The sequence below is a fragment of the Lonchura striata genome, chromosome 3, assembly GCF_050655825.1.
Source record: "Lonchura striata isolate lonStrDom1 chromosome 3, ASM5065582v1, whole genome shotgun sequence".
NCBI lineage: Eukaryota > Metazoa > Chordata > Aves > Passeriformes > Estrildidae > Lonchura > Lonchura striata.
In genome coordinates this window covers 65,615,274-65,637,875 of record NC_140705.1, presented here as the reverse complement: position 1 = coordinate 65,637,875, position 22,602 = coordinate 65,615,274, and the positions used below count along the sequence as shown (strand labels likewise).

General features: G+C 35.3%; 1 protein-coding gene across 12 annotated transcripts in view; it reads right to left on the bottom strand.

Annotated features, from left to right (window-relative positions):
- Positions 1–265: 265 nt before the first annotated feature.
- Positions 266–22,602, bottom strand: part of STXBP5 (syntaxin binding protein 5) — a 107,189-nt gene continuing 84,852 nt past the window's right edge. For 7 of the 12 annotated variants that reach the window (XM_085575381.1, XM_021527026.3, XM_085575374.1 and 4 more), the window contains 7 exons: positions 19,241–19,291; positions 14,860–15,099; positions 12,512–12,875; positions 9,959–10,124; positions 9,084–9,195; positions 6,752–6,972; positions 266–6,059 (listed from right to left, as the gene is read on the bottom strand). In XM_085575381.1, coding sequence (XP_085431507.1) covers positions 6,018–6,059; positions 6,752–6,972; positions 9,084–9,195; positions 9,959–10,124; positions 12,512–12,875; positions 14,860–15,099; positions 19,241–19,291 — 1,196 coding nt within the window. In that variant the 3' untranslated portion in view covers positions 266–6,017. The remainder of the gene's footprint in view (positions 6,060–6,751; positions 6,973–9,083; positions 9,196–9,958; positions 10,125–12,511; positions 12,876–14,859; positions 15,100–19,240; positions 19,292–22,602) is intronic. The other 5 variants (XM_085575377.1, XM_085575378.1, XM_085575379.1 and 2 more) reach the window with 1 other exon arrangement.

The following is a 22,602-nucleotide window of genomic DNA, read 5'->3' as shown; positions in this document are numbered from 1 at the left end:
TCTGTACAATGAACGCCCTTAACTCTTCTGGTAACTTAAAAAGATAACAGGACTTCACATTGTCACCATCAGTATACACATTTCAGAACATTTTTAGACATGCTTGGGGACATCACTGCAGATGAACCATTTCACACCTCTCGGGGCTACTCCTCATCAGCCAGACTGGCTGCTCTGCTTGCTATAAAGCACAATTCACACCCTCCTGCTGCTCCAGTCGGCAGAAAAACAACTGCTCAGGAAGAAAAGGAGTAAGCTACACTCATTTCAGGAGAGAGTTGAATAGTTTATTTTGCCCGATCAAGAGCCCTTCAGCATAATGACACATTCATATACACATATATGAACATTTTTTTCTGAAACATTAATGTATAATACATTTTAAGTTTAAAATACCAGCTGCACAGGTATTTTTATTTACAAAAATATTCCATACTTAATTTTTTAACCTCATTATGATGACATAGTCCAAGTACATGTAAGTAAAATAACTCTATGCAATCTAACATAGTTGAGTTTGTAACAGTACAATTTGCAGTTCATATGAAACTATATTTGTAGACAGATGGATTTGCAACCCTACCTAAAAATGCATATTCCAGTAATCATCCTCGGAAGAGCTAGTGGGGCTCAGCAAGACTTAACTGAAGAATAAGTTGCAATGAACATAAGGGAAAAAGAAAACACACACGTACACACTAACATATACAGAAACGAGAACTGCTACACATCAAGCATGCTTACCCAGGTGTGGGCAATGTTAGAAAAATTTACGGATGTATTTTTTTTCCCCCATGGTGTTGGTACAATGAAACAGCAGCATAACTAGAAAGCAGCATGTTTTCCTAGTTCTAACCACTACAGATAGCAGAGCTCAGGTCTAAAATAACACAGTACTGCTTATTTACAATTCTGTTTTAAAAGGGAATATTTAAAACATGTTCCCACCCCTCTCCCTTTCCATCACCTATGACTGAATGGTAGTGGTAATCCACATACAACTTCTTACATGTTTTCAATTGAAACAGTTTAACTTCTAGTTATTTGCCTGGTAATATGGAATTTAGGTACTAACAGAAAGAAATAAAAGCGTCAAACTAACCTGCAGCTGTAAGTTAGCTTAAACATTTCTAGGCGCACATGGAACTACTGAAAGAAATACTGATTGACATCTTTCATTTGATTGTTTGGTGCTTCTGCCTCATTTATATTTTTCCTTTTTCTCCACTTTTTAAAAATTCATGCCTACATCTTTAAGTGTAAACTTTACAAGGTGTAGAAGAACCCAGAAACAGTACACTCATTGAACTTAAAACAGTAATAAGGTAGATATACAGCACATCTTTATAATGGGCTTAAGAAGAAGAAACTGGCCTAGGTCAGCTTTTCAATGAAAACTGAGGTAAAACTGGTTTAACTGATTCACCTACACGACACCCTTTTTCCCCGTTTCTGTTCACTTCCACCCCTCATGCATCGTTAATTTCTGTCTACAGATTATTTGAAGATTTTGTGGTAGTAGCAAAGTTATCAACATCCACCCAAAAAGACTCAAATCAATTACCCAGGAAATTGGTTGGCATGAGAGAAGATTCAAGTGACAAGTTGCCCTTCTACCTAGAGAGGGAGGCAAGGCACCGCAGTCCTTCCCTCCCACACCAGATTCTGCAGTCAGTGCCTGCCCAGACATGTTAAACCACAAGCAGAAAGTAAAGGGCACTTCAGCCACAGACTCTTAAGTTTTCCAACACATGTTTCAGACACAAAGAACCCCAACAGAACAAACCCACATAAAAACCAACCCTGATTTATGTGTGAAGAGTTGATGTATAATCAAACTACACAGATTACTCAAAGAAAATGTTTATTGGACAAACCTCACTTCAGTTTTGGAGAATTTTAAAAGTCTAAGAAATAGAGCTGAAAAAAGTCTCTTGTGTGTACCAGAAAAAAACCCAAACCATAGAAAACCAGTCAGCCATGGACTGCAGCTATTGAGAAAATGTTAATATTAGGCTAGTTCCCTATCTTCTTGCTTCATACTTGGAGAATTGTTCAAGGATGTTCATAATGGGAGGTAAAAATAACTCATTATTTTCTGCAAAGCAAAATGGGCTATTTGTTTTAATTGCTTAGTAATTGTATCATCTCGATATGAGATATGAATGTATTCATAAGCTTAAAACAACTTCTATGGATAATATACATACTTTAAGTACTTTGACTTAAAAATTGAACATAAGTCTTCTTAAAATTAAAGGTAGAAGTGTACATATAAAAATTATTTAAAACTAAAAGTATATTCTTAAGCAGTATGTATAAATATAACAGATTTCTTTTGTATTATCTAGTAACAAATGTGAAAGTGTTGCAGTAATTTATAAACTGAACGCTGACACAGAATACGTGCCTTTCGTTAGATTCTATATTGTATATACATATTTTGCTAAGAAAACACACATTCTAAATAAATCACATAATTAGCAAAGGTGCCTGAAAGTAATCTGTTCTAAAGTCTTTATTGAACTTGTGTTTATATACAAATAATGAACCTGAACTGCACAAATGCAGAAACAAAATTAAGGAATAAAATATCATGATTGAATTAAAGTGCAGGAAAAATTCAAGTTTAAAAGTCCAGGTAAGATCAGTGCCATTAATTAAGCAAAAAAGAAAAAAAAAAAAGAAAAAAAACCAACACCACCACCAAACAAAAATTCCCACCCCTCCAAAAAAAAACCCAAACTAAAACACCACTGAAACCAAACAAAATTAAAAAAAAAAAAACAACCCAAGAAAACAAAAAAAAACAATACACCAAAAGCAAAACACAGAAAGGAAAAATATAGGAAAACTTAAAGGAAAAAAAAAGAAAATGAACTTGCTTCCAAAAATCCTCCTTTGGATGTAGCTTTCCAATCACCTGCCATGCAAGTACCACCTCAGGCACAAAAACTTTGCATAAAGACAGACAAGGAACACAGCTATATAATACTCTACTTTATAACTGACTGTTTGCTGAAGAACAAATCACTGGAGATGCCTGTGGTATAACACTTTCAGACTGATCTGGAATACACACATATTTACACATACCAGGATTCAAAAGTTACAATTTGGCAGGACTAAGGTGAAGAAAAGCTTCTTCAGTTTACAGTTCCTAATGAGACACACTACATATAAACAGATAGGTAGCAGCAGGTAGTTTCTTACTTTCATTAAAAAAAAGCTCAATTGTATTTTATAGTTTTCCAGACACTCTAAAAAATGTCACATAACTAAATTGCTAGTGAAAAAACCAGGGGTGCTTCCCTGCAAGGATTTCAATACACTTTGCTGTACAAAATGTGCACCACCAATAGCACAATAAGATGCAATGATGTGTGTGTGATAGCCTTCCTTCCACTGGGAAGGAAAAAGTAACATTTTAGACTAAAATTTTACATAGCCCCTTTTATTGAACAAGAACCATTTGTGCATTTATCTCATAAGCAACCATGTCATTAGTCTTCCTATCTAGTAGCATGCCCTGAACATAAGCACCAGGAGAGATTCAACTATGATAGATTCTGTAACACCAAATAAGCCACTATTCTTCTGGTACGGCCAGATGGTCTCTCATTGCCTCTTATTATTTTGCTTGCTGGTGGTTATCAAATGCATCTTGATGACAAAAATATGCTTTCCTTTCAAGTCAAGGTCATCTTCCATTGAATGATACCATAATTTGTTGAAGAATACCTTTGCAATCCTCTCCCCCAGAGCCTGCCCAGATTAATTCCCCAGGATTCTGTTGCCCTGAAATGTACTTTATCTTCAGCAGGTCAAATAAAATGAATCAATTCAATTTAGAAATGTGAGACAAGGAAGGGGACAAGTGTCAGCTAGGGTGGGCTTTTTTGCATGTGGTATGGGTAGTGGTTTATCTTGTTTTCTTCTACCTGGATGTCTCACAAAATGGTGTTAAATAGGCATTAATTAGACACTAAAAATAAATTAACATGCAGAGGCAAACATTAACATTGCATGACAAACTAAGTTAGGTAACTCAAGTAAACATTGCCTCAGTAGCTATGGGACAGAGCTATCAAGAAACCATAATACTGCTTGTTTGAATTGTCATATTCTTATTTTTAAGTCCTTTGAGCAGTGGGCATAGTAGGGCATGCCCTCTAACTGGCAACACAATTCAATTGTCTTTTTAAAATGTTGCTGTACCTAAAGTAAGAAAATTTATCAGTTTGTGCTTCAAAGTCCAGACATATTTGCCTCTCATTTGAAAAGTGATTCAAGAATCATAAGTAATTTAAATACTTTGCATATTTGAGGTTTTTTGTAAGGTTGCCTTATATGCAACATCACTTCACAATACAAATATAATCAAGGTTTTGCTCTGGGAACATTTAGAAAGTTTGTGAAAAAAGTACACAAAATGCAATGCTTGGAGAAGCAAATCTAAGTGATTAATTTCAGACAATGTAGACATATCAGCTTCTAAGTACTCCCTTTTATAAAACAAGACCAGTCAATAGTTATTCTTATTTTGAGGAAAAAGGTCTAAAGGAATTTTAGAAATGCAAGCATTTATTTTAAGGAATCTTCTCTTTCAAAAAAGAGCCCTGGTCATTCACTCTGATATAGCTTTCGTGCAGTAGCCATTAACAAGTTAGCTCAGCTGTATTATTTACCTCACCCAAAAAAAAAAAAACATTATTTCAGCAATTCCTGAAGTTTTTATGCACACTTTACCACTGCTTACAATGAAAGCACTGCTTTAGAGACTAAATCCAAACTTTAGGACAAGTGCCTTTACGGTTGCGTGGGGCTGAGACAAGTACTTGTAAAATAGCACTACTGGCAGAACTTAGAGATTTGCTAAATAACATACTGACAATTATTAAGTATTAGATGCTTGCTTGCCATTATTCATGCATCAGCATCTCCATGGTGTGTAAAAGTTTGAAAACCTGAGTCCAAGGTTAGCTGATTTCCTAGTAAAGGACTAAAGGGGCATCTAGAACTTAAGTCTTGAGCAAAACTATCCCAGCTATTTTAATTAATGGCTGTAAAGATACATTCTGTTAAACATTTATAAAAAGTCACAGCATGAATGGAACCCACAGCCAATTCTCAATGTTACACAACCTGAACCAATAACTATTTTTGGCAAAAATAATATTTAACCGAACAGAAGTTGAAGAATTTTTTACCACAAGGAAGATGTTACCACATTTCACATTGCACGGCCAGAACACAAACGAAAACTCCCAGCATGACACATTCCAGTCATATTATTCACTTGACTTTTTAATGCAAAAATTACGTATTCTTTTGTTTTGCACGTCACAGAATATGATGTGAATACAAGAATACTAGATCAGGGGTCCAAGAAAAGACTATGCACAGGTCAACTATGTATACAATTTTCAATAAGAAATCTTCCAAGCTTCCCGCTTTTTAAATGAAAGAAATGACAGGAAATTTCAACTCTTCTTCAACAATAATGGCAAATATAGCAAGTCCTACAGAGGGTAATTTTAAGTCAGCTACTGTCCAGCAAGACAAACAGCTTGATTCCAGCTCTTGGACCCCTGATTTATTACCTCTCCTTACAGGAGGGTATAACACTGGCAGCAATTACAATAGCACAAAAACTTTTGGCATATGAAATACTAACACAGGATTGACCCTGCATTGCCCCTGCCCATCTCACCACAATTTCCTTTTATTCTCTTTTTTCTCTTTTTCACATGTTCCAGTTTCCTTCTCTGTTCCAACTTTATGCTAACCAACAGCTAAGAAACACTCAAGTTTCTTTTTTTGTATGTGTGTTTCTTAGATATAAAGCTCCTCAGTTAAAGCCAGGACTGAGGTAAAACAGTGTGTCATTTGTGCTAGGAAACAACAGTATCTGATGGTGAATACTCCTTTAAATTCCAGTGGTCCTGCCAAAATTAATGAAAAAACAAGATTTTTTCATCAGGACAAAATTAAACAGATGTGATTGATGAGAATCATCAGAATTGGTACCACTTCTTGTCTTTGTACTTCAACATCATCTAAAAAAACAAAAAAAAAAATCTAATTACTGTTTCTGTAATGTACCAAAATGTACAATGACACAAACAAATAATATGCTTACAAAGAAGCATGAGAAAGAAGGATTTTAGCAAGGCTTCTCAAAGTCACAAACATCACTGACACTGTGTGTTTAGCATAATGAATTTTCTAATGGTAGCATCATTGCTGGTGATCTAGCCTCAGAAAAAGACATTATTGAGAGAATGGAGAGGTTGCACAGGAGTTTAGGGTGTGGAAAGAAGTCAGAATGAAAACAGATGAGAACAGCCATTCTGTGGTAGTCACTGACGGAAAAAAACGAAGCCACACTCAGAGGGTTTGCATACAACTGGATGTTTCTTAAGGACAGCAGGAATCTGACATAAAGCATTACTCTTCTTATTAATTCAGTGACAATAAGTAATTTTTTTCAGTAATGGGGATTGAGTTGCACATTTAGAAGCTTACGTGTCATTCCAGCAGACTGCATGCTCTAGAGCAATGTGCCATGAGACAAGGCTGCTTACGATGAGTACTTAATTGTTAGGAGTGACAAGTGATGGATGAAAGGGGAGTATCCTTTATCAATGATACTGCATGCCCTTTAGATACCTCTAACATGCCTTTGCAGAACTCAATCACTTGTACAATTGGCATTTATTTGACAAACAGGTCAGTTTAACATACTCACCTCATGAGCGTGTTTTGAGAAAGAATCAGCACTATAAAGCATAGCTGCAGTTTTTTCTTCCAGTTCTCCCAGTTTTTGTCCTCTTTCATCCAGTGCCAACCGGGCTCGTGCCAGTTCACCAACTACACCAGACGCTGCTCCTTTGACACCTTCAATACCCCCAGGTCCCGGAATATGCTGGGCAAGACTCCTTGATGCCTTCCCAGATGCTGATTCTCCAACTGGAAACATTTGTAAAAGCAGCAAATACAGAATAGTAAGTTTTTCTAACATTGTGACATAAATATCACTGAAACTAGTTTATATAGAGGTGCAATTTCTTTGCATGGAGACCAAACAGCTTATTCTTGGTATGACTATGAGCAACACTCACTACTCTATATTAGCAGTTGTTTCTTCATTAGAAGTGAGACATTCAAACATATTTTCAAGTTTCCAAGTAGCTTATAAAACTGTAAGCTCTTCAAGCTCAAGTGTGAAATTAAAATTCTGATGTTCATTAAAAGAATTGTTAAAAAAACACTTCACCAGCACAATATAGCTTATTTCATGAGGAATATGTTTTGATTTCAACAGACAAAGCAAGGTAATGAAATATTGAAAAGTTGTGGTTAGTTCTGGAAGTGCTTTGCTGATATGTAAGGCAGCCAGCAGAAGTTTCTTTTGATGGAAGTTCAATTTTACATGCAGACACCTGAAGATTAGGTGTCAATGCTGCCACTATGGTAAAAACCTTACAAAAAAACCCACAAAAAGTATGGCTGTAAGAATAAATCAGCACAAATGGTGGTCAGGTGAACAGGTCCAGACTCCAGTGATGGCACTGACTACATTAACTTTGCTCTTAATAAGACATCAGTCACCCAGTTCAATCTTGACAATCTCAAGCAGAATTGTACAGACTACAGAAATCTGAGTATTTGTTTTAAACAGTGAAATATTGTTTGAATATCTTCCTTTTTTTACCTCTAGGAAAAATAATATTAGTTGGTTAAGTACATTTTGATGCAGTATTTCAAGACTCTCTGATAGGATTTTATGCTTCTATTAAGAATAATATACATTTAAATTAGTAGCATAAATATCTTTCTGTGAATTCCCAAAATAAGAGAAATTATTTCACTTATTACAGATTCTGCTGTGACCCTCATGGTAAATATAGCTACTTTAAAAATAGTCTCAAATGTCTTTTGAATTTTCATTGAAGTCTCTGTTAAGCTAGGATTTTTTTCTTCCATTCAATACTATTTTCCTTCTAAAGATTCAAGCCAAAACTTAATGGTGGAAACTTGACGTGATATAAAGAGATAGAGAAAAATTACCGTGCAACTTTAGAAACTTTCTCATTCATATTAAATTATAATTTGTGTACATAAATTTCTCTACTGGAATACTTAACCAACCTTCCATAGTATTGCATATACATATATATATATATATATATATAAACATCCAAAAAGGAACCTTTGGCACAAAAAGTGACCTCTAAATATCTAAATATCTGATATTTGCTCAAAATGTACAGGCACAAGTAATGAAGTCTGAGCTCTATTCTGTAGAAATCAAAAGAACCACCATAAAAGCAAGGATTGGCAAGGCACCTTGTCCATTTTGACAGATACATTTCACATTAATAAGAAAAACGTTCTTAAAAAGAAGCTTGCATAATATGATGTTAGATCTAGCAAATACCTAAATAAATAAATGGAAGCTATTTTCCTTAAATATATTAAAGTGCTTAAAGCCACCACAGTAAAAAAAAAAATGTAGTCAAGAAAACAACAAGAAAATTAAAGTACAATGAAATTTTTTGCCAAATCTGAATTTTACTGTCCTATAAACAGAAGAGTGAATTGAAATATCATACAGTTCTGCCCTTGCTGTCATTTCTAAGGCATCTCTGCACACACAAAATAAGGAAAATCTGGCATATAACTGAAGTAGAGAGCAATTTTAATTTTCTCACTGTCCAGAATAGAATTGTCCAAAAGCAGTGCCTTTCAGTTCACCAGTATAAATAGAATCATGGTCAGTGTTACATGCTTCATAAAGATGAATAAAAATAAGATTATAAAACAAGAAATGGGACAATTCATCTACTGCTGAATAAATGAGCTAAAAGAACCTGTGAAAAAAGAAAACATACCAAGATTTCCTGATCTTGTTGGTAAGGTGTGCAACACAAAAAATCTAAGAAAAAAATATTTGTCGCTCCCTATTTTACTCCTCTTCACTAAGGCAATGTTCCATGAACACAGGTAATACATTTACCAAGGATCACTAGCTTCCTTGGGAAGAAATACCAGAAAAATAACAATTAATAGTAACTTACAGAGTTCTTCTCTGTCAAGTGACTGTGCCCCACCTCCAAACAGGCCTTTGAAGAACCCCCTGTTTGGTGCTTCTGGTGTTTCTACAAGAGTGAAGAGTTCACCCAACATTTCCTTTGCAATGAAAAAGAGACATAACAAGGCATAAATTATTAATAAGAATGGAGTATTCTTTTACTTTCAGGATTTATTTAATGGATTTGAATTTCAAAATAAATATGCTTTAATGGGCATCTGTCTTTGCAAGGTGATGTAGGAAATAAAAAAGTAAAAACATATCAATAAATTTGTCCAAACCATCTGCTTTTGATGGTTGCAAGCTTAGAGCTCATGGAATTCAGAAGCAAAGAAATACATTCAAGTAAAGCTTATTTGCCTCTCAACAGCTAGGGCAAGACTCCTGAATTTGTTCTATTGAAACTGCATCTACAAATATTTATATCCACATAGTAGTATGAAAGTAGAGCCTGCAACTCTGCTATTTTCTTATTCTATACAACTACCAACCCAAAGCATAACTGAGACTTTTTCAAGCTGTTTATACCCCTGAAACATAATAGCTTTCTTCAAATATCCTAAGTTGGCATTCCCCATTTGTATCAGCACACACCTCCCCCAGTGTCAACTGATCAAGGGAATTTTAACTCCATGTTAAAGGAGGAAATTTCTTGTTGATCAAAAAGAAATTAAGCAAGAAACAGATTCAGCTATGACAGAATGGATAAACCAAAAATTTTAGGTAGAAGTGATTCATTCAGAATCAGACTCTAGAGTGAAGGAGAACAAAAGGGAAAAAAATATCAAAGCACGAAAGCCTAAATGCTCAGCTCAGAATGTATCTAAGAAAAAAAGTGATATTTTTAAAAGAGTTCATTACCTGAAGATTTTCACACGTTTCTTGGCTGTAGGTGAGCCTCTGTATTTCAGTTGGTGAGACAAGATAGAGTGCTTGTCCATTATCAGTGAAGCAGAATGTTCTGGCTATCCGCATATTGGTGAGTGGCAGGTAATATACATCCAACAATGGCCTTAAACTTGGCAAACTTAAGGAAAGGAATTTAAAAGCCCATTAAATATAGCAGAAATGTCTCCTATTGATCAAATGACTAATTTTTAAACTGCAATACATATTTTTTTTCTCTTCACCATCTGCATGAGTACCACATAAAAAGGTGCCATTTAATGACATTACAGAAACTCAAAACATCATATTTTTCAAGGCAGCACCTCAAAAGTGAAATTTAAACATCAGCATCACAGATGCATTTAAAAGCATCTTTTAAAATGATAGTCTGAGCATATAAACCACAAATTCAGTATTTAATGAATTAGGCATTGTTTAATAATTACCAAGGTACTCTGATAAGTATCTACCAATAGTTTATAATTAAACATCCTGTCTCTTCTCTCAGGTTAATAATTTCTCCTTGACTAAAAATACAACTCTAAAAGATCTCTCCTTGAGAAAATCTAGAAATATGAGTGTTCTGTCAAAGGAAAGCAGAATACAGTAGCCTCAAACAATCTTATGAATTAAGTCCCACTTTCTTCTCTGACTAGATGTTGGAGAGAAAGTCCTCTTACAGCAAAGTCTGCTTACCTTATATTGTCTGATTCTGCACATGTAACTGCAGAACTTACTGTATCAATCTACTGAAGAACAGACAGAACACTTAGGCTAGAACAGTATTCTCCTACCAAACGTTGTATTCCCTTAACGGGACAAAACACCTAATTTCTTGACAAGTAGAGCCCAAAATAAACCACTGTTCTCAAACACCCCCTGTGAAGTTCTTCTAAAAAAAACTACAAAAGTTGTTAGCTTCTGCTGCAGATACCATCCACATAAGGTTATTAATACTAGACACTAAAAAAGCAGCAAAGGGGCAACTTGAAATTAAAACCAAAGAAAGATGCAGTAACCACAACAGTATTAGGCTGCCTTACATTGTTTTTCTTTTTCTTTTTTTGCTTGATACTGAGATTGCCTTTGGAGGCAAGTTTTAAAAGAAATAAAAAGCAATATTCTCTTGCAAACATATCACCCAGATATGACACCTCTGCCATGCATGTATCTAATTTAAAAACACTCGTAAGAGTCAGTAACAGGGAAGTGTTTTTCTTCAGATCAATGGGACCACAAAACTTCTTACAGCTTTAAAATACAAAAACATTTGATTAGATAGGACAAGCATGACCTCAACGAGAGCATTTTCATTGTTTCTGTTACAGATTTGTTTATTACTAAGTCCTATCTGAATCTATATCAATAGTTATAGGGCATCTTGGGTATGATACAGTGCTCTGACAACTTTACATTAACTGCACATAAGGTCCATCCCCAGCAGCAATTCATGCTTACAATGGAGTCCAACTTCCCCACACAAGGTAAAAACTTAGCATTTATAATTTAGCACATATGTAGAGTTATTAGAGAACAAGGTGAATCCTGAAGAAGACAGGATTTGTTTCAACATATGGTATCTAAACATTACTAAGTTTAGTTTTAATTAGGAAAAACAATACTGTTTGCCCTGCAAGGTGAGCAGCATTGTGGAGAGATGTTTAGAATGCATAAAACATGGGATATGGAGTTACAGACTTACATACTACAACTAAAAAACAAGTTTCAATTATATTAGTTTTAGTTTTACTCCTAACAACTTCCTAAAGAAATATTTTCTACAGAATCTTCTAGGCTGAAAGCTTCTTTTGGCAAGATTAAAATTATCTTTCAGGAACTTTACTGGCATTATGTTATAGGGCCATGTTCCACATTTGTCTTATCATCAGGCCACAACTAAACTGCAGGGGCAAGTATATATACAGACTGCTGGTTCAGAATAAAACAGCACTTGGAAATATTTAACATAAAGGACATGGAAATGACATAGGTGACCTGTAAGTAAATTTAAACACTACTACTACTACACATGTTTAAACTCATAACTTAAATCCCTTACTTTAGATGACTTATTACTATACAACCGCTAGTAGTTGATCTTCCTAGCCTGAGTTTAAGGCATTTAAGACACAAGCAAGCTACACAAGAAAATACTGAGGCATAAGTGTGATGCAAATAGCTGCAGCAAACCAGCCAGAGTTCTGGTCAGGTACAAACTAAAGGTCTGATTCAATGCAGTTTTCTCCATCAGGAAGTAAATTCAACTTTTAGACAAACTTAAGGTCATGGACCTATATCACCTTTGTTGAAGCAGCGTAGCTTGAGCAAAAGTGGTAAACTCATTTGTTAAAGACATAACTAATAGGAATGTGAAATCAAAATTATTCAGGCTCAAGTGTTAGAGAATCATCAACCCTTAGTGAACGTAATATTTTAAAAAATTCATCATCCTGTGGAAAAGAAACCTTTCTGTATAGCAGAAGCCTATTTCTCTCTATATTTAAGTTACTATCAAGCAGGTCTTACCTAAAAGTCATAATATGTCCATTGGCACAAAAACATGCAAGGCAGATACTGTTACTCAACGACACTATGTCTCCACGAAGAACAAAAGAAGTCTCTGTTATATTTTGCTTATAAATACAGTTCTGGGATGGCAGTGAGATAACTTTTGCTTGCTTTTCTGAACATATCACTGCATATTGGTTTTCACTGATTTCCTGAGAGGAAGAAGGGGACACTGAAACAGGTCGTCGCTTTTTTGTTTTTTCTTTTTCATCTTTATCTTCATAGTGTTCTCTCCAGGTTTCATGTGCTGGTGGGACCAAAGATCCTGTGGTGTCCAAAAAAGCCATTCTCAAGATTGCCCCTTTTAGCCTCAGGATGGTTCCTAGGAAAGAGTAGTTGAGCACATTTCTAAAACAGCTCTCCTAAATTGCTTTTCAAGCTACAAAATATTCCTTTAAGAAGCTAGGAGAGTGGAAAGAACACAAGAACTTCAGTTTGCCGCCCTAGCAAAACAGATGTACAGCAACCTTCGTCATTTATCTAAAAACCAATGAAGCACAAATGTAATCAGGAAAATGTTAAACCAGTTTTCAAGGGTAAAGTGGGTGCATACTCTTTCATTAACTTCAAGGGAAATATATATTTGTATTTAAGTTCAGTGTCTCACATACAACTCATTCTCTCCTGATGAGTACACAGTATGTTTAATATCAACAATAAATGTTACTAGTCAAAAGCAAGCACCACTTTTTCCTTCAACTGGTTTAGAAACAAACATGCATTTTTTTTATTACTCCCCTGCAGCTCACACTTGAATCCACTTCTCTAGCTTGAAATGAAAGTTTTCCCTCCTTACTGTTCAAATCACTGTCTCTGTAAGCCAGACCTTAAGCAAATAAATTTTATTTTACTTTAATTCACTCACACAACATGAACATTTGCTAAGTACAAAATATAAAGCAGTATATTTTTAAGATTATGCTGCAGATCCAAAGGGGAAACACAACTGCCTAGCCTGCAGCATTGTCTTTATGACCAAATGTTACCAAATCTGACCACTGCTGCCAATACCTCATCCAGTGGGCACAAATCTCATATATGGTCTAGATTCTTGCGGTCAGAGTGTCAAGGTGACCCCAAGAATGTAGAAGTCCTTGTTTCCCAGCCCACACGGCCAAAGAAGTCTGAATGCGTAGGGTTGGCTTCTCAAGGTTATTTTTCCTCATCTATAACATGCTTTCTCTGACCTGCTGAGCTCCTTCTAGCAAGTTCTTCACAGCATTCTGCCTGCCCCCTAGGGCAGTGTTTACATTTTATATCAAAAACTACATGTACTATGTTTACAATAATGTGCCAATATCTATCATTTATGTTAGTTTGTCTCTACCTTAAAACAATAGAAAAGTGTCACCATCACAGCAAGACATGGAGGACAAGAAGAAAGAGAAGAAAGTCAGGACACGCCCAAATCCCTCCATCTTGTCCCCTTCTACTCCATTCTAAGAACGCCAAAATTCTACTTTTTCACCCTGTGTTAATTTAACTACCACACTACTCAAACCCTTGTGGCTTGTAATTCCTCATACTAAGTTGGCAGTTTTTTCCATGGGCTAAAATCGAAGCCACAGATGTTTCTGACAACATGCCAGGGTCTCCGAGCCCCCTGCCAGGGTATTGAGATATCCAGGGCAGCCAGAAGGATGTCCTGGATTCCCACATAGATGTCCACTCCTCATCATTCCTCCAATCAAATAGCATTGCAATTTCTATGTTTAATAACATCTGTTTAGCAAAATAGACTAGAGCAGCATGTTCTGCATGAGACAGGGGTAGAAGGAAAGCTCAATCTATGACTAACAGTCTATCCAATAAACCATTAATACATAATTACAACAAAATCAGTTGCTGCATCAGAAAAACAAGATACAAGGCCTTACACAGCAATCCAAATGAACGTATTTATCATTACTATTTCAAGCCAGTTGTTCAATTTACAGACTTAGTTTACATTCCCTTTTCTAGCTGCAGGAAATCTGATTGATTCTTACCTCATGACTGAAAAACAGTAACAAACTGTGCATGTGATACTATTCATTTCTTCTGCTATCTCTGTTTAACAACTGCAAACATTGTAAACACTGAAGCTATATTTTATGAAATTGTACTCTCCACTTTTCCACGTTGAGAAATTCTGGTAACAAAGTAACCAATCTAGCTTGTTAAACTTACTAGCTAAATAAACATAATATATATTTTTAATTAATTAATAATTGAAAAGAAAACCCCAAACAGTTTCTTAAAAAAATATTAAGAACAACAACAATACTTTATCAAAGTCTACTTTAGCCTGTCTGTTTTGTACATACCACTAGGAGAAACAATTACTGGCTGAAGAAGTCTTTGCTCTCCTCCTGGGGGTAAGTTCAGTACAATGACAAGCACTGTACCCAGCGTGGTCCCAACCCACAGGCATGGGGAAGGCGATGTGTCGGCCTTTCTTGTGAAAGTCTCACAAAAGTGAAGAGCTGATATTGCCTCGCGGGACTCTTTATCAATGCTAGTTACACTAGAACTCCGGGATCGACTGAAAGAGTTGTCTTTGACATCTGAAAATAAATCAGTATTAATTAAAAAGAATGGCAAATTGGAGGGATTAAGAGATTTTTTTTTCTTGTTCTTTAGCATCAACTGTATACTAACTATAATGCTATTGATTTTTTTTATTTTTGTAGCCCTATTCTTCCTATTATTCCTTATTCCCCAATTTCCAGCTGTTTCTTAAGCAAAGCACCCAATATTTGTTGCAGAGGTTGCCATTAGGTAGTTATCACAAACAATTTTAAGGCATATTTCTGTTTTCTAGAGCCAGACAATAATAGTCATCAAGTGGTACTCCTTTAAAAGGTTGAATTACAAACCTCCCTGCCAATGAGCTGATTGAGCAGATGAAAAAATATTGGCTCCCATGGAACACAGTTAACTAATCTCAGGAAGATATAACTGTTCTACTAATGCAGTGACATCTGCACAGCATGATATCATGGAACCTGTAGTGACTCACAGTATTGTTCCACTTTATGAAACTGTGTGCAGGAGATCTAACAGGCTATTTACACACCCCCAATCTTTTAGTAAGAGGAAAACAAATGCTACCAAATGCCACTTGGTATGCTATGCAAAGCTGAAGATTTCCACTGGGAACGCTGTAGCATAGTGCCAGTAATAGCACTAAAGCTCTTCTGAATGTCTTGCTCACTTGTTTATCAACAAGTGAATTCTAATGTTAGCAAAAGTAAATGTACTGCTCCACTCTTGCTGTATGCTATCTGTAGGTGTGGCAGTACCTGATACATCAGCAGACACTGAATTTATCTATGCATTCACAAATTAATGCTGTACTTTCTTATTTTGTAACTGCAAAATTTAGCACAAGACAGCCCTCACCAGCAAAAGTTGTATGCAATTTATATTATTTTTTTAAAAAAATAACTCAAAAAATCTTTTGAGTAGGGTATAGATGAAATTGACATTTTAAAGCAGGATTAAGAGCTAAAGAACAACATTCAACCATGTACTATTTGGAACTACTACTATGTTAGTTTCATTAAATTATTATTGTCTTTCTACAAAGAATGTCTAACATGCATTTGGAAAGCATACATACTAGATTTCAACTGACTAAATACACACATCCACTTAACACAAACAGTGAATCTTCTCAGGAGTTGCCTTATTCCAACAAGGATAGAAAAAAAAAATTGTCCTGTTGAATTTTAGCTGTCAAATATGAAACAAGAATTATAGGAAGTAAATCAATCAGATGTTGACATACTAAGTTTTCACATTAAAAAAAATAAATCCAGTGTAAAACAATGAAAACAATAATTTGTTTTTATAAGTATTCTAATGACCACCACCTCTTATGATACTTATTTTTTTTCAGGCTTGAATGGTTTAATAGTTTTTTCCAACGGTTTCAATTGTTTTTTTAATTTAATGATTTTTTTCAACTTCAACATGGATTAATCAGTCTGAATATAATCAATCATACAGTAACTCCAATAAGCATAGCTTTACATGTGCATTTGTGTGTTCTACCTATTTGATTTGAAGAGCATGTGTACAAATTCCAAAGCATTGGAATGGACAGGAGAAAACCAATTAAAACTAACCTGTCAGACATATGGACATTTTTGAGAGTGGACAATCCATTCAGAAAAGAGAACAGAGGGTTAAAGGTTTAATTGCTTTAGTGCATACTATATATCCTCAAGTCAAGAAAGAAGTTTGTAAATGGATTTGATTTAGATGAAGAGGAAGAAACAGCAGATGAGTCACTACACACCACCAGAAGGATGGAAAGATGAGGCTCTTTTGAGGAAGTAAAGCAAGAAACAGAACCTAGTGGCAGTAGCATCTTAATCACTGGATTAGAACATTGAAAAGCAATGGTATAATGCAAGCAAGGGTATGATCAAGATAACTTCTGTTTTAGAAAGTGGAGAATAAATACAGAAACACATAGTTTGGATTTTATCTAGTCAGAGAGGAAAAGGAGCTGGTTAAAGATCTAAAGACAGAAAATTAATTTGAAAGAACAAGATCATGGAAGAGTAGGTTTCAAGAAGCCATGGAAAGAAACAAGAGACAATGATAAGGGTAATGAATTTAGGAGAAAAGCATTTCAGTAGTCTCCTACAGCCAGTAGATATGGCCACATAAGTGACAAAAACACAAGCAAGCCAACACTGAAGAACACTATGCAAAAGGTATATCACTATGAGAAAAGATAGGAGGAAAATTAAATGTAACTGCTTAAGGAAGTGATTTACAGACCTGAAGATCTAGAATAATTTTACACAGAACAAAATGAGATTTCTAAGCACATATATTCACATACATGCAAAGTCAAAACCAGTCAAAGGCTATTAAAATTCAGAAGGTACAAACTATTTTATGTGTTTATCAGAAATGATGTGACAAAAAATCCCTTCCATTTTTTCAGTAGAAGAAACAGCAAATATTAAGTGATGTAGAAAACACTGCAACACTTTCAAGATTGGAAAATGCTGAAAAAAACTTTCACCATTCACTTTTCACCACCCTTCATTAGGAAAGAGTAACACTTCCAAGTACTTATTGCCATCAAAGAACTGTGAGTAAAACAGTAGAATTATAATTGGTTGATACTTAAGTATAAATGTGTTCCAGTTTGCCAAGTATGAAATTCACCCTACACCAAAATTATCCCTAAACCATTAGTAAACATAGCATGGAACCACAGAAATATATTGAAGAGAGTCATCAAATTCTTCAGCTCTTCTGTGCTAACACGGCCATGGTCAAATTACTCTAGTTCCAGACAGTGAGCTTAGAAAGATGAGGAAAAATTCCAATTCCATGTGAGATTAACAGAAGCTACATCAGGTTTAGGTAACATAACCTAAAGAAGAAACTGAATTCTGTAATGAAAAAAAAAAAATCTGTAAAAATGAAATTAGAGATATGATGACAGATTTCAACAGCATAAAAAAATGACTAAAAAAGATAGGGAGTACATGTTATCCCTGTTTATCATGGAAAAGACAAGAAAAAGTTAACATGGAAGCAAGGAAGTTGGATTAAATAACAGGAAATCTGTTTAATTAGACTATACAGCATTGAAACTTTGTCTGGTATATTTCTAAAAAGCTTTTTTATTGGAGGCTCATGAATAGATCAGAGGTTAAATTGTCAAAATATCTGTATCCCTGCCAAAGGATCCTTGCCAATCCTTGGATAAAGAACATCTGAGAATTGCTTCCAACTTAACATTTCTCCGAGAGGGGCAAGCTGTAATTGTAAATCAGGGTGGTCCAGCTCAGTTTCAGAATATCCCAGTGCCACGGACTTGTCCCCTTGTCGACAGCAGCAGCACCTGGCAAACACACAGTGCTACAGCTGCTATCTGATCCTGGCTGTCTTCTGCTGGGCTGATGGTAGCAACTCTGCTGCAGAGAGAGGAACAAGCTGTGGCAGGCAGAAGCCACCTGCATTTATTACTGTAGGTCTGCAGTTGTCCCCCATCATCTTCAGAGAAGAAGTCAGAGGAGCTGGATCTGATCTAACAGCTGGCAGTCAAAGTATTTAAAAAACCCCAAGCGACTCATTTGTACATTGTTTTAGTTAGGCAACACAATGATCTTTAGTACTACAGACCTCACAACTGAACTGATCCTTATTTTAAAAGTTACTGTGTGTTTTCAAGAAAAATAAATTCTCAGACTGGTCATCCATCCAAACAGCTGTATATTGCTTTACTTTAGAGAGTGTGGTCACAAGACAATTAACATTTATTAAACTATACCAAACTATTTGCTGGCAGCACCTCAACATATCCTGTTAAGATATTTCATTTTTCAATTTAAAGTGTATCAGATGGTCCTAAACCGGCAGCAGTTTTCCTAATAAGCTGTCTGCTTATTCATGCTTTTGCTATCACAGCATGACTGATAAAATGAGTGACAGATACCTAAAAATTATTATCAAAGTGTGATAAGCCATATACAGGAATTGCAGGCTTACCTTATGATGACAGCAATGACATTTTGTGCCTGAGAGTCCCCAAAAAGAGTGGAATTAAAATTTTATTTCTACACTTCAGATAAATGCAACATAAAGTAATGATAGCTTACATAATTTAGACCTCTTACTGTAACATACTCACATTCAGTTTTAGTAAAAATAAAATCAACTATATAAACTTACCTAAATCAGGCTTTAACTCAGTTGGCAAACTTAGCTTCCTGGACATCTTTGCTGAAAAGTGAAGTATATCTTTTTTTTAAAAAGAATAAGCATAATTTTGCTGGTCCTTATTTGCTTCTTTTCCAATATTTAATATATAATTTATTACATTCATTGAGGTACTTTAAAGGATTTCCACTAAAGCAGAGACACGCTTCCTCAAGTGAGGGGTGCAAACTAGGTCATGGAAGACAGCAAAACCCCTAAATACAGCATCTTATGACTTTTCCTGAGCTTGATTTCTCTTCAGGCAGGACTTAATGGATTGGATGAACTTGGCTTTGGCTCAACCTCAAGTTTTAACTCCTCAGGTGAGAAGTCAGAATTGCAAGGATGTGCACTGATTCTTACAGTTACAAAAACTTAAGATCCCACCCCCTTTCTTATACCCTACTTTCTAATCAAACCTGGGACATTTAAAATCGAAAAAAAAAGAATTTGAAATAACTCTAAAATTAATACACATGTGTAAAAAGCTAATCACCTGAGAGAAAATCCACAACCTGGGAAGAATGAAGACATTACAGAGAATAATGATAAAATCAGCAGCATACAAATGCTTGCAACACATTCAAAAAAACAGAAAGATTTTTATAATACTGCTCAAGTGAAAAAAAGCACTTCAACTAACTCTTGACTTAGAAATTCTTTTTATAGGAATGGAAATCTTGCAGTCTGTTTAAACTGCAGTACAATACAAACAAATGCTACTACAAAAACCACCACAAACTAGTAGGCATACATACCACTTCCATCTTGCTTTCTATAATTACTGGAGAAAAAAATTTTGATACAGATCATCTGCTAGATCAGGACTACACTCTAAATTTATTTCCCAGCCACATGGTTCAGCTTTGATGTATCATTAAATTCTTTATGATCCTGCATGGGTAATACTTCTTTTCATAAAGTAGGTACTGAGCTTAGCCTCATAATTCTATGAGTACCTTGTAATGTATCCCACTCAAAGCAGCCTGAATCCTGCTTTTCTCTGTTAAAATTGGAGTTACCTCATTCTAATTATCACTTTAATGGAAATCATTCCAATTTCTACATATCCTGAAGAATGTGACTTAAAGTTAGTTCCACTCCTTCCAAAAGTGAAATACTTCACTGTATCATCAATTATGCTCATCAATATTGCAAATTCTAGTTATCTGAATAGTTGAACAGTTTTATTCCTGTCATACATCATAAAAATTTGAATACAAGACTCCTGAAATAATCTTCTAATTTCCTTTATGTGTCAATGTTAAAAGTATGCTTGAATTAAACTGAAATTACTTACTCTCAGGCAGAAATGCTAATCACCTATTTTAGTGCAGGCTGAAACTGAAAAAGGCAGCCTGACTACATGTTTTCTACCCTCATCCTTGCTTTAGCACTGGCAAATACCTAACTTAATGGTGAGGTCAAAACTCATCTAAATGAGGTTTCTGCCAAGGGTTGCTTCCAAACAAGATCAACTCCTATTTCAGATCAGAGCTCAGAGACAGGAAGAACAGAACACCAGGGTACACAACAGCACTAATGACAAGGAGGCCCTCTTTTTACTATCAGCTTGAACTTAAATCAGCTTCCAGAGTGATCATGAAATCTCATCTGGAATGGTGAATTACAAGATGGGCATTCCTCAAAACATTTGTTTTTTTTTTTCTGTTAGACATTTAAATAGTAAGAGCTGAGATACTGAACAAAGCCTCAAGTATATACTCAGAAAATAACTGGAGCTATTTTTGGCTTCTAACAGCTTTCACCATGTGTAAATAACCTATTTAACTAATTGAAGACCAGTATAGTCACTCTTGGCTTTTCAAATAGAAACATTTGGCACAATCTTAACAACTGGGAGAAAACTGACAAAAAAAATTTGAAAGTCACAGATAATATAACATGTAATAGCAAGTATAGGCAAATGTGTTGGATTCTGAGAGCCAATCCAGTTTTAGCTTTTTGTTCCTTAGTGAAAGGCCAGCTGTGTGAACTAGGCTGGTAAGATAAAACAAATTTGTCAGACAATTTTCAACATACACTGAACTATGCCTCATTAATAGGACAAGAGGATACAAGAATTGTTAAAAAGGATATAATTACTGGAAATTGTGAATTACTGTGCTATGCAAAAAAACCCCAACGTTTCAAAACATATGTTAATGTGTCAGAAACCTCAATAATTCAAATGTAAATGAGAAATAAGAACCTATTCCAACAGCAATAGTGCCATCTTGTGTTTAAACAAAAAACCGCCTAAATATGCAGTAAGAAAATAGGAATATTTCACCAACTAAGCCCTTTTTAACTAACATTAATTACTCAGTATAAAAAAAACTAAACCCTGCTTGCATTCACATTGGCTTAAATTTTAAATTTTTTTATAAATTCAGGGTTTTTTATGCCTCAGATAAAAACCAGCAACATGCTAGATACCCTGTACAAAGCAAAAGATATAAATCAGAAAAATGGAAGATACAGGATGGAGCTCTACAGAGAGAGATCTCAGTGTCAGGCTTTTCACTCCAGCTGTGCAACAGGGCAGAGGTGATGCTGACTGCTCCTGCTGCACGTGGCTGACTTCAAGTAGTAGCTGTCATACCAGAGTTCAGTATCTCCCTTGGGGGTGGTGGATGCTGCAGCATTTACAGCCCAGAGAGAGGGATCTGGGAGCTGTTGTGCTCCTCCTGGCAAAGGCTGCTCAAGGCAACAGTGACTGTTTTGCCTGGGTTTAGCCCTGCATTTAATATTTACCTATATTAGAAAACCTAGAGTAATACATAGGTGCACACACGTTCTGTCAATATATATAATTAGGTATCATATTAGAGAACTGTCCAAACTCAGGAATTCTTGGAGATTTCTCTCAGGTCAGGCTTGGGAAGGTAGGTGTTAAAATATGAAAGACTTTCTTTCCATAGCATGTTAAGTGTCAGTACAGAAGGAACAACCTTCAATTTGATGAAGAAAACCTGAAGCCTGAGAAGGCTTCTCAATAGGAAGCTTTAGCTTAGAAGCAACAGTTACATGTCATTTGCAGTGAGTTATCCTGAGTTGATACTTTAAAATGTATAGCACATCAGTTTGAAAGCTATACAGTGACTTCTCCTTCATTCCTTTTATTTTAAAATAAAATTCTAAAGATTATAAAAGACATGTATCTTGGAGCTTTGACAACCAAGAGAACAACTCATGAAGCCTATTTCATATAACATCACATGAGAAATAACTAAGCAGCTTAGAATTTTTTAGAGACACCAAAGCTCCCTAATTATTCTATATCTGACAGCTACACAAAGTGAAATATTTACATTACCAATTAACTAATGTTG